We start from the raw sequence: 13168 nt of genomic DNA, 5'->3' as shown, positions 1-13168 counted from the left end.
AATCTATGCGTCTACCAACAACATGGACAACGCAATTTATTAACACTGAAGTGATCTGAGCTCATTTTCGCCGTTTGAAGAAAGACCGAATGGTCCAGTGCAGTTACCCAGATGCCCAAACCGATATATTGCTATAGATGATGGCGTCTAAAAAATGTTAAAATAATCAAGTGTATCATCCATGTAGTGCACATTGTATTGGAAAGTTCAGTGTGAGAATAATAGGTCACACCTATTATTTTTGACATTCCCAGTTAAAAATGTTGAAAAGTCATAATTACGAAGCAGTAACTGCACACTAGAATCTGTGATATGGAAAGTAAACAAACACCATCTATAGTAGCTATGTAGAAAGAAATGAAGGTTAGATCTCTCTTTAGATAAGCAGAACTAGCCTCTTTACAGGCTCGAAGGTCAGATCATTTTGCTTGCTTTTTTAGAGCTGAAATTGAAAAGGTGCTTTTTAATTTATATTATTGAGTGTGCTCCAACTATATATTTAATTTGTAAAAAAAAGTTCGCATTGCCCTAAAGCCTCAAATACATAACTAGTTGATTATGAACCACGCACAAATACAAGTAGGTCATAATCAGTAGGCTATAGCACTTTCTTTCCTGCCTGACTGAGTAAACTTTTTTGCTGTCTGCACATATAGACGCTTCCGCTTTCCAGATCAACATTATTAGCCTGAGAGCTTGAGTAAATCTTGAACATGTGCAGCTGAAGGGATGAATTGACTTTTTAAAAAAAATGATATTCGCGGGACGACACTGTAATGTCAATGTAGTGGTCATCACTCATTAGATGCATTTACCTGTATGAGAACGCATCTTTTTTTATGATCTCAGATTTAGCATTTGGTTAAATACAGCAATTACCTCATCATATAGATATGTTTTATGATGCACACGTGTGCTCATAAACCGTCGGGGCTTGTTGTAGAAATCACACGATAGAGCGCGAACAGGTTTCAGTGACTCAGTAAGCACATTTTCATGCTCTGTGGTCTCGACTCTTCTGCCTTTGATCACTCATTAATCAGATTTTACACAGAAAGCAATTATACATTTAAGTTAATATTAAGGGATTACCATTAATCTACCACTATTTCCAAAGCAGATGAAAGTGAGTTTTACTCATGACTCATTCAGTCTTGCCTTTGAGTCAAATGAATTCACATCTAACTTCAGAGTGCCACAGTGCCATTAGTTCAGCAGTAAACTGCAATTCAGTAAACTAGTGAACAAAAAGTTTTACAAAGGTTAGTCATTATTGTTTTGCGAAGACATGGGTTTATATGCCCATGGCCAAAGTGTGTCATGTTCTTGATAAACCTGATTTTAATTTGATCTGTGCTCAGAGAAATAAAAACTGTCAAAAATAAGTAATTTTATCATTTATTTTCTTTTAAGTACAAACAATTTCATAAATATTTCCCTTGGGACCTGTAACCAAATGAGCAAATAATTGCTTTTAATTTGAAAAATATGCAGGTAAACACTCATTTACATAAATACAGACATTTACATGTTTTCTGTGCTGTGCTGCCATTTTATTCATTATATGTACAGTTTATTCAGTTAATGTATGACGTGAAATGGCCACAAATCAAACTGTCAAACGTCATGTTTTTTGTAACAAAGTAGAACCAGACATAAATAAAACAACACAAAAATCACCTAAAACCATATTTTTAGGAGTTTTCATTGCAAATGACATGATTGCCAACAAAAGCATTTTTTTCCCCTATATTTATGAAATGTACAGGAAAGAGAGACAAATCTGGATAAATATAAAAATATTACAGTGTATAGCTGGCTACAATAAACCACCTGACATCAAATGTGGTATTTTTGCAGTGGTACAGTGATATGATGCATATGTAAACATTTTCATTTTCCAAAAGGTATGTCATTTTTCTCTTAAGGGATATATTTGAATAGTGCCTGTAAAAATGAACAATTAATAAATAGTTAAATAAAGATATCAACAGCTCTGTGAATCTGGCCTGTCTCGATGCTATTAAGTTCATAATTTCATTGTGCTCCACAACTGTAACCTTGTTAAGGCCTTTAATAGGTTTTGAGAAAACACAATGACTCACAACGCACAGCGTTGTTTTAATGCTCCTTTTCCCCTTAGGTTGTACTCTTCTTATTAGACTAGGAGTAGTAGAGTTTTTACAAACTCTGAGAGCGTAATAAATGTGTCCGCTTAACATATTCTTCTATTACAAATTGTGGCTAATCATGGTCTGTTCACTACCTTTTACCAATCTCATTTTGTCTGAGGAACTGTATGTTGTTCACACTGTCGGCTAGCTCAGGATACTGCTCTACTGACAGCACATAGTATCCATCATAGCCTTGCACCCATCCGCTGCTGAGAAGCTGCCTCTTCTCTCCCTCGGTCCATAGTCGGGATCCTTCCTCTCCGTTTCGTACCCGCTGCTGCTCACGTGCCCATGTGATGGCGAGAGCCCTCTGTCGGGCCATCTCTAAAACACGCACTCGTTCCTCATCCAGAGATGCTCCATAGCGCACGTGCAGTGTGAGAGCCCCTCGCTGAAACTCCACATCTGCGAACCGCCGGGTGCGCCCACCTAGCACAGCTGTGGACTGCGACACCGTTACGTTCACTGCATTCTCAAGTTCTTTCCGTCCGCTGGTAAGCCGCAGCGCTGCCAGATCTGCTTCGGGAGAATTCATTTTAACAAAGAAGTGCGTGTCTCTGCCATCCACAATAAAGTGCAAGTCTTTCAAGTAAAGGGCACCATTGAGGATGTTGGCAACCTTGACGCAATCCTCGTTAGCCAGGCTTAGTGCACGAGTTATCACAATGCCCTTGTATAGGGCCAACATGATCCCACGACCTATCAAGGAATCGCTTGAGGCAAACCACAGCCAGGGTTTATCAGCCCTTTGGCTGTGGCCAAACTCAACCTGTGGCAGATCCCCAAATGTTAAAAATGCTTCGGCTTGTCGGATGACATGTTGCTGGACTGCAAAGCTGGCCTACAAAAGAAGATGATAAACATTTTATAGAAACACATTGCTCTAGTTCCATTCCAAAAATGTTTTTTTTAAAGGGATTCTACAAGATCAAAAAAAAGGAGATTAGTTAGTTCAAAAATTATAGATTTATTTAACAATTATTTAAAAAAAAAAAGAATTGTGGAAAAACATAGCTTTTGTTGTTTTTATTATTGTAAAATATTCTAAAATTATTATTAATTATACAAATTCCACCATTATTTGAATATACACCGATCAGGCATAACATTAAACAATATTCTGTTGGTCCCCCTGACCCGTCGAGGCATGGACTCCACTAGACCCCTGAAGGTGTGCTGTGGTGCTCTGGCACCAAGATATTTGAAGCAGATCATTTAAGTCCTGTAAGTTGCGAGGTGAGGCCTTCATGGATTGGACTAGTTTGTTTAGCACATCCCGCAGTTTCTCTATTTTTCTCTATTTTCTCAAGTTTGAGATTTGGTGGCCACCATTCCTGAACCATTTTTGCTTTGTGACAGGGCGCATTATCCTGCTGAAAGAGCCACAGCCACCAGGGAATAACGTTTCCATGAAAGGGTGTACATGGTCTGCAACAATGCTTAGGTAGGTGGTACATGTCAAAGTAACATCCACATGGATGGCAGAACCCAAGGTTTCCCAGCAGAACTTTGCCGAAAGCATCACACTGCCTCCGCCAGCTTGCCTTCTTCCCATAGTGCATCCTGGTGCCATGTGTACCCCAGGTTAGTGACGCACACACACCCGGCCATCAACGTGATGTAAAAGAAAATGTGATTCATCAGACCAGGCCACCTTCTTCCATTGTTCGATGGTCCAGTTCGGATGCTCACATGCCCACTGTTGGTGCTTTCGGCGGTGGACAGGGGTCAGCATGGGCACCCTGACTGGTCTGCGGCTATGCAGCCCCAATCGCAACAAACTGCGATGCACTGTGTATTCTGACACCTTTCTATCAGAACCAGCATGAACTTCTTGAGCAATTTGAACTACAGTTGCTCGTCTGTTTTATCAGACCACACGGGCCAGCCTTCGATCCCCACATGCAGACCACAGCTGACTGAGAATACCACTTGCTGCCTAATATATCCCACCCACTAACATTTGCCGTGATGAAGAGATAATCAGTGCTATTCACTTCACCCGTCAATGGTCACAATGTTATGCCTGATCGGTGTATAATGTTACAAAAAAAATTTTTTCAGGTAATAAAATAAAACAATATAACATAATATAATATAATACTTATTTGAATATATCTAAAACAAACGTACTGTCAGGTCATCCCACACTTGACTTTTGGCCAGTTCATAAGAGGCTTGTGTCATCTCAGACATGGGGATGGGGAAACCAGGTATACTGTTATGGAGATGGAACCCAAATGTGACCAGCCAGCTGTTTACATCTGTAGAAAAATATCAATGAATAAATTTAAAATGTAGTTATAATTTGCATTGGGGGAAGATATATTACTTGCAGAAGTTATTTTAAGCTGCGGCTTCTGTGAATGCAGTGAATCCATGCCATACCTGTTAAGTAGTCTCTAACTTTCTGCACTTTACTTATTGGGTTGTTGTTTCGGAACATGTAGAGATTGAAGGGTCCAGGGTTCTTGCTGATTTTCTCCCACAGCATGAAGTCAGGAGAAGTCCAGCGACCCGACATGATGTCATAATCCCGCACCCCGAAATAAAGCAGTTTTGTTAGAGGCTCATAAAGTCCTCCATGAAACCCAATCACCAGCTGGATGTCAGGATTGGAGTCTGAGTAGACCTCACCATAGGCCGTATAATGAACCTGCTTGAGGAGGATGCCATCACTGCCAAAGACAGCCAGTGGTGATCCTATGTTATCACAGGCTATGTAGAACTCTGCTCCACTGCTGATCTCCATTGCAAACAAGTGTCCTTGCAGGTCATAGTATAGAGAGGTAATCTGTGAGCTTGAATGGTTGTAGACATGTGTTATCCTGCTAGGGTAGCTCAGATCAGCATAGAAGAACTGCAGATGTTGTCCCATGCTGGACTTTGAGGAGACTCTTCTTCCCAAACCATCGTAACGGTATTGGACCGACCACCCGGTGGATTTACTGTAGACACGCTCTAGGTGGCCGTTGGAGTTGTATTGGAAGACCTCAGGGCCTCTCTGGCGGAGAAACCCATCTTCGTCCAACTCGTACTGCAGGTCTCCAAGGCGAGTTATACGGTCTCGAAGGTCATATCGTAGAGGCATGATTCGCGCACTGTTTGCTGGACTCAGTAGGTGTATGTTCCCATTTAAGTCATAGCTGTAGCGCCATGTCATTTTCTCATTGAGGTAGACGGTCTGCAGCTGCCCGTCCACGTCATATTCATAGCTATACTTGGTGGCATTGGCGGACGGGCCAATCTTAATCTCCCGCTTGGTGACTCGGCCCATATCGTCATACTGGACTGTGATCCAGAAGAGCAGAGAACGGAAGAGTTCATACTGAATTTCTCGGACCCGTCCATGCCCATCAAAGTGTTTGGTGTAAGTCATGACAGAGGTGGAGATGATCTGGTTGATGTCGTAATAGATGACACCAAACTTGCCAAACTGCTCCATCTTCCCTGAGATGTCATCATACTGATAGAGGTCAATGGGCAGCGGGGTCTCATTGATAACCCCCTGAACACTCGTCACACGCAGACTACTGTCGTAAGCGTAGTCGAAGCGAGCGTTTACCATCCCGTCCTCGCTGAAGCGGTAGATCTGCCGGTCTACCAGTGGGCCGAGCTGCCTGTATCTAATGGTGCATATAAAACCCTCACGCTGCAGATTGACCGTCTTCAGCACACCTGCTGTCTCATCGTAGGTGAAGCTGACACGAGTGCTGTCGTACAGAACTTCCGAGAGTTTGTTGTGCCAGCGATAGCGGTAAAGGACTCTCCGCCCCGTGCCCAGCTGCACCACTCTCAGGAGTCTCCCATCCTCACTGTAGTCCACGGCGACAGAAGCATTACTCTCAGGCATATGGTAAAGGTTGCGGTAGTAAGACACAGAGCGTATGGTCTCCATAGCGTAGCGTGCCACACTGGGCATAGTGACTGCAGAAAGGCCTCCCTGTGGGTCATATTCAAAGACGTACTGCCGCTGACTCGCCAGTATCAGGACCGTGGACTAGAACGAGAAGAAAACATACCTTGCATAAATCAAGATGAATTAAAAACAACTCATTCTTAGGTTAATCTACACATTAGTTGGATCTTACAAGGACCCAAGAGTTTATGCGATATATAAGGGATAGTTTATCCAAAATTTTAAATTCTTCAACATTTACTGGTCTTCATATCACTTTATACCCCTATGTTTTTTCTTTCCTTTTGGTGAAAAACAAAATTACATTTTCCTAAAAAAAAGTATATATATATATGTGTGTGTGTGTGTGTGTGTGTGTGTGTGTGTGTGTGTGTGTGTGTATATATGTGTGTGTATATATATATATATATATGTATGTATGTATGTATGTATGTATGTATATATATATATATATATGTATGTATATATATATATATGTATGTATGTATGTATGTATGTATGTATATATATGTATATATGTATATGTATATATATATATATATGTATATATATGTATATATGTATATGTATATATATATGTATATATATATATATATATGTGTAGGGTGTGTAAACCCCTTTATTTTTGGGTGTATGCTGTTCAAAAGTTTTGAGTTTGTAAGATTTTATTTATTTGTTTATTTATTTTCAAAGACGAATACTTTTATTCAGCAAGTAAGGATTAAAAAAAAAAGTGACAGTATAAATATATATTTATAATGTTACAAAATTGCTATTTCAAATAAATGCTGTTCTTATGAACTTTCTATGTATCACAGTTTCCACCAAAAAGCAGCACAACTGTTTCGAACACTGATAATAAATCTTCAACAGAGTTGAATGGTGCTTGTCTAAAAGCACAAACGCAGACAACAAATACAAGACTTCATTTACTTCAATACAAGTTGTTAATGAGAACATGCATAACTCAAAGTACGTAACTGTCAAATTTCATCATCAATGTATATGTCATCAATGTCTGGATCATATTCCAGATGTGTGTACTAAATGTTTGTACATGAAAGGAACACTTTATCACTGTCTTTTTGGAATGTCCAAAAATCCAAAACTTTATAGGTAATAAAATGTCTGTCAGATATGCAGATATGAAATTTAGCCAATGGATTTTATACAAACAAGGAAAGAGTTATTTTAAATGTTAATAATATTTCAAAATATTACAGTTTTTACTGTCCTTTTGATCAAATAAATGCAACCTTGGTGAGCATAAGAGACTTTCAAAAACATTTTAAAAAATCTTACCGCCTCAAAACTTTTGAAGAGCAGTATGTGTGTGTATGTATATATATATATATATATATATATATATATATATATAATGTAAGCAGTGTACATGTGACAGTCAACTGACAAAAACTCTTGGTGTCTGCTGTTTATCACATACTGTATATCACTAAAAGCAATTTCCGCTGGCCTTTACCTTCTCCAGATAAGTGTAGCTCCAGGTCTTCCCATCAGGGAATGTCCTGGAAAGCAGACGGCCTTGTCCATCATACTCTACCCTCTCTGAGACAGAACCCCAGTGTATGGCACTCAACTGCCCATTGCTATTGCGAGTGAGGTTGACAGGAAGCAGCTTGCTACTTGGCATCCAGAGAGTGGGCTGACCTGCTGTGTCATAACCAATCTTCAGAAGGAATTTACGGTGATCATCATAGATCTTTTCAATCCTCAGCGCTCGGTCATAATCAACAGACAAAATGTTCCGTCCATTTACCTTGAAGTGCAGACGGAGAGGAGACACAAAATTGGTATGGCAACGGCAGAAAATTGACTACAAAATTGGCAGATTTTTTTTTTACAAGAGCAACACAATTTTCATTGGTTTCCAACAAAAAGTTTGACTTCATTATGTGTGAACATGAGATTCATGATTATTTTAATGAGAATTAGACTTTTTTAGACTTTTTTTTTTTAAACCTTGTTTTTTTCTTGTCTATAATTGAACTGTGGTACTTACTCGTAACTTGCGTCCAAACACTGAGACCTTCGTTCTTGTCTGCTCTTTACGAAAGCGCCACTCAACCAAGTTTTGCCCGCTGTCATCAGGTAGGGTCATATTTCTCCGTGCCAGCGTAGGGGAGGATGCGCCAGCCAGAATATGTGGCTCAGTCTGGTAGTGAGTGTTCATTCCATTGGCATACATAATCCACAAGGAGTGGTCGTAACCAATCACGTAGTTGTTCTTCAGCTGATCTACAAAATAGAAAAGGCCACATAAATTAGTAGATAGGCTAGAATATTTTGAAATTCTATAAGAATGCAAGTGTATCTATTTGATTTGTCTGATTACAAAAGGGTTACCTTGGTGTAATGTGAGGACGTTCTGAATTGCTGACTGGTTTGCCGTTATGGTTGCAGCTTCATCTCGTTCAAAACTTTCTCTTTCTACTGTAGAAACAGTATCCATGTCATAGGCCAGACTGGTCACCACTCCAGTAGGAAATGTTACATTAGTCAGTCGTCCCTCTGTGTCATAGCTGAAAGAGAGAGTGATATTAAGGTGCTGCATTTAATGTAATCCATATAACTAATTAATGGCTTATTTGAGAGAGTGTTGGAAAACCTTTTTTTTGTATTGTCCTAATCACAAGATAACCCTTAAAGGGGACCTATTATGCCAAATTCACTTTTATAAAGTGTTTGGACACAGATGTGTGTCAATAGTGTATGTAAACAACCAGCCTATAATGGTAAAAATCCACCAAATACGTTTTTTTGTAAACCCCATCAATCATTATCAAGCTCTCATAATGCACTGTTTCATATTTCCCCCCTCATCCTACTTAAGACTGTTGATGATCTGCCCTTTTAGCATAGACACACCTCTGAGTGAGAAGCACAGTGTCCGCCATATCGGTTTACAATGTTTTACAATGTCTTCACCAAAAAACATTACAAATGTTCTGTTGTTGGATGTACCAAAGAGCATACAAGGCTCCATTGACTCCCGGCATCCATGCCACTGAGTCCACCGAGGTTGAATTTCATTTTTGAAGCAAATGTGCCTATGTATTTTGAGCTGAAACTTGACAGACACATTCTGGGGCAGTGGCGTGCAGGGTTGGTTGGGGGTTTAGGTTTTGAGCCACTGCCCCTTTAATTGTGAATGTGAAAGTGCCCTTTTCGATCGTATCACAGTGCCCCCGCGAACGCGATGCCTATTACCGGGGGGACCACCCAACCCCGCCCCCACCCCTAAATGCAATTGCAATTGCCCCTGCCCAGTGTTAGGTCCGTGCACGCCACTGTTCTGGGGACACCAGAGATTTATTTTATATTGTGTGAAAAGGGGCATAATAGGTCCCTTTTAAAGGGTCATCAAACCCTAAACCAAATTTTAGAAGATTATAACAGGGTTGTGTGTTGAAGTTTTGATTGTAGGATAAAACTAGTTAATATTAAACCTTTTTGCGCTATTTTCAACTTTAGGGTTTAAATTTGTCTTCGTGTTTTCTTGAACTATAATACATTGATGACTCATCGTCTCATAATTATTCATGAGACTGCGTGTCCTTATCCTATGAGAAGACGCCTTGCTTAATTATTCATGACAGCACAGGTTGATTTCCTATAACAGGCATTTCAAACAGTAAGTGAGAGATGCATTAATGGATTCAAAACCGAGTGTTTGTTTTTGGTTTGTTAGAGTTTCTGCATCGCATAAGTTCTCTTCAATAGATTCTGAGTCTTCGACACTAACACGATTCATCCACACTGTGAGTGTAACCTCATTGTATGGCCCTTTAACCAATCAAACGGCTTATAAAAATACAGTAAAATAAGTCTCAAAAGTTATCAAAGATGTAACAGCGTATTCATATAGTATATATATTTGAATGCAGAGTACAAATGGATGTACATTTATTAGTGCATTAAATTAGAGTTGTCACAGGATGTGTGTATTTGTGTTGGTGTAATGGTAATTTGTAGCATGCATTTGTGGGAAGCTTTGATGCTTTTAATGAGTGAAATAAAACTGAATCAGAAGCAGTTGCTGTGTTGTCAGTCTCTGTAGCTTAACCATGTCCATATATGTAGAATTCATCAAAACTGTGGTGAGAACTGACTCCTGCTGAAACAGGGGGTTTCATGACCCTTTAAACTTCCAATAATGTTTTTTTTTTTTTTACTGTTTTAAACTTTCAGGCAGAGCTTTGTAAATCCAACATACAAAGTGTGTCTGATACATACTCTTTCAAATGTAATTTATTATTCACCAGGAGGCAAAAGTCTGATGAATTATAAAAGTCAATCCTAAGGTGGTTGGTTGAGTTACAGGCAAATGTTTAATACTCGCTTTCATAAATGTGAGCAATAATTATAGATATATTTGCCCTGGCAAGCAAGAGCAACAAGCAGAAACACTTAAACATTCTTACTCATAGAATGTTGTCCATCCATTGGCAGTGCTCTTGGTTGCCAGGAGACCACTGTTGCCATGGTAAGTTAGTAGCACCTGTTCACGCCCCTGTGTGCCAAGGGTCTTCAGCCCACCACTCGAGCCTACAGTTAGCCAAATAACCTGGTTGTCAGGTGCAACGATGCGGACAGGAAGGCGGCTGGTGTCCCTGCGAATCCGTAATGTGTTCCCATGACTGTCAGCCACTGAGGTCAGATCTCCCTCATTGCTGTAGCTAAAATTATATTTGAAGTCTCCAGTGATCAGGTTGGCCGTATGCTGGTGCGTGCCATTACTGTCAAACATGTATACTTCCTGCTCCGCAGACGATGCCACTTCGTACAGGCCCATGGTGTTAAGTGCAGGTTTGTTTTTTCCAATCACGCGAATTCTAATGTTTCCCAGGTCGGCTACGTACAGGGTTCCATCAGGAGCTGCCACAAGTGAAGATGGCCCATTCAGCCGAGCGTCTTTAGCGAAGCCGTCCCCTGTTAGGTAACAATCACAGTTGACGTCGGTCTTGCAGTCGCAGTCTGAAGGCGCCCCCGCCAGGTGAGTGATCTCACCATCTGCTGCCACGCTGCGTATGCGGCTCATCTTCCTCTCGTCTGTCTCCGCGATGTGCAGCACTCCATTGAAGGAGACAGCAATGGCGCTTGGGGATTCCAGATGGGTATGCGTGGCTCGCTGTGTTTCTGTCACCAAGATGTCTGTAGAAGGCATGGGGCAGTGAAGGGGTCTGCCTGCTGCCACGCTGACCTGCCCCTCATCAGTGATCCGCAAAACCACACTGCCATCCAGCACAAACAGTGAGTTATCCATCGGACTAACAGCCAGATCTGTCGGCCATTCTAAAGACACCTAAAGGCAGATGAACAAGAAAAACATTTTTAAAGAGGATATGTAGATATTATACTTTATATAACTTCACTTTATTCCTTTATTTCAAAAATGATTCCTTCCATTTTATGATAGACAGGCATTATTAAATATTAGATATTTAATCCTACTCGCTTGGCTGATTAACAAATATGGTATTTTCCCATGTCAGATACAAATCTACAGACAGAACTGTAGAACTGTGAACAATTTTCAGTAAGTTCATGTTGTATATGTTAACATTAATGAAATACATAATGAGAAATCAATTTTTTTTTAAGCATTTATGAATATAGATTAATGGTATTATAAACCCAAAATAATACATTACATTTTTTATTTAAACAAACATGAATGAACAATCAAAATATTATCATTTTAAATTAATATTAACCTAGGATAATAAATGTAACTATTTTATTTGTTATTCTTATTCATTGTTCATGATATTAATGTATAGTGTTAAAAAATTAACCTTTTTAATTTTAACCCAGTAATTTTAAATTTTAATTTTAAACAATACATTTAAAGAAAATGTAACTTACTGTAAAGTGTTATTGACATTTGTTTTAAATAATATTTATCTTTAAATTTTCTTTAATTTTAACCAATTTTGTGTATATCTTTGTCATAGTATTATGTGTAGATCATGTCAACCATAACAACTGATCACTTCATTGTTTTCTTGAATCGCACTGCATGAAAAACAAACAAGTGACATTAACCAAGACCAAAACTCATTTAGGTCCCTCAATGGGTCTGATAAATGGCTTTAGTGTGTTGATTTAAGCATTTGACACTTTTCACCTGATGGGTGTCCATAACTGAGTCGCAGCTCAGAGGTCGAGCAGAGGCAAGGTCATTGGACCCCAGCAGGGTGGAGATGATGCCGTTCGGATCCACCCTCCGGATCACGGTCCCATCCACAAAGTATATCAGTCCGTTCTTGTCGACGGCAATCCCTGGAGAGAAGAAAGGAAGGAACGAAATGTGCAGGTCACACAGCTGTGCTCTTTGCTTGCCTGATCCAGGCAGCGGGTACATGTGTCGTGTTTGGCTTCCCATTATTCAGGTCACTGCAGAAAGCATCGCCCTCAATTATTCACATCTTGCCTCCCACTGCTGAATTATTTCTTAAGGAGAAAGTGGAATAGGATGTATTAGAACATCCCTCCCTCCCTCTAGCATTTTTGCCAGTGCTCGCTCTCCCTCACTCCATCTCAGTCGGTCTGTAAGTCAGCTCAAGGTATTTGACAAAAGCATGGAATGGGAAAGCATCAAACCCACTTTTGAGCCCAAATTATAAAAGTGTGGGTTGCTATAGTAACTGCCGCTTGGTAAATGCGTGCTTAGTTGAGTGATAGCAAGGAGAGTTTGTGTGCCTGACGAAAACACAGTGAAGTGAGCTGACGTTATGGCAGAAATCTCAGTCCCAACCGAGTAAAATGCATGTATGCATCAATGCTTCTGACTTTTTTATAGTTATAACATCCTGAATGTAGAACTCAGCACACATCCCATCAATTCAATGCATTACGTACCCGCCTACACAGAAAGTATGATACCTAATGTATCCATCCTTCCGTAGGTGCATTCATGTGTGAATGACAGCTTATTGAAAAACAATGAAAACATCTATTTTTTTGCATGATGAGATTATATGAAATAGGTTGTCTATATTCTCCAGACAAGTGTGACACTTTATAATTTATGTCGGTGAAGTCACAAAACGTT

General features: G+C 39.8%; 1 protein-coding gene across 1 annotated transcript in view; it reads right to left on the bottom strand.

Annotated features, from left to right (window-relative positions):
• Positions 1–1383: 1383 nt before the first annotated feature.
• Positions 1384–13168, bottom strand: part of LOC307140022 (teneurin-3) — a gene marked incomplete at its 5' end in the record, with an annotated part of 149674 nt that continues 137889 nt past the window's right edge. Inside the window, 8 exons of the mRNA XM_079839264.1 lie at positions 1384–3015; positions 4308–4438; positions 4563–6174; positions 7574–7870; positions 8114–8349; positions 8458–8633; positions 10536–11416; positions 12242–12396. Coding sequence (XP_079695390.1) covers positions 2263–3015; positions 4308–4438; positions 4563–6174; positions 7574–7870; positions 8114–8349; positions 8458–8633; positions 10536–11416; positions 12242–12396 — 4241 coding nt within the window. The 3' untranslated portion in view covers positions 1384–2262. The remainder of the gene's footprint in view (positions 3016–4307; positions 4439–4562; positions 6175–7573; positions 7871–8113; positions 8350–8457; positions 8634–10535; positions 11417–12241; positions 12397–13168) is intronic.

This window comes from Gobio gobio (assembly GCF_949357685.1).
Source record: "Gobio gobio genome assembly, chromosome: 16".
Classification (NCBI taxonomy): domain Eukaryota; kingdom Metazoa; phylum Chordata; class Actinopteri; order Cypriniformes; family Gobionidae; genus Gobio; species Gobio gobio.
The sequence above is the reverse complement of the archived record's forward strand: the minus strand, read 5'-3'. Positions and strand labels throughout refer to the sequence as shown.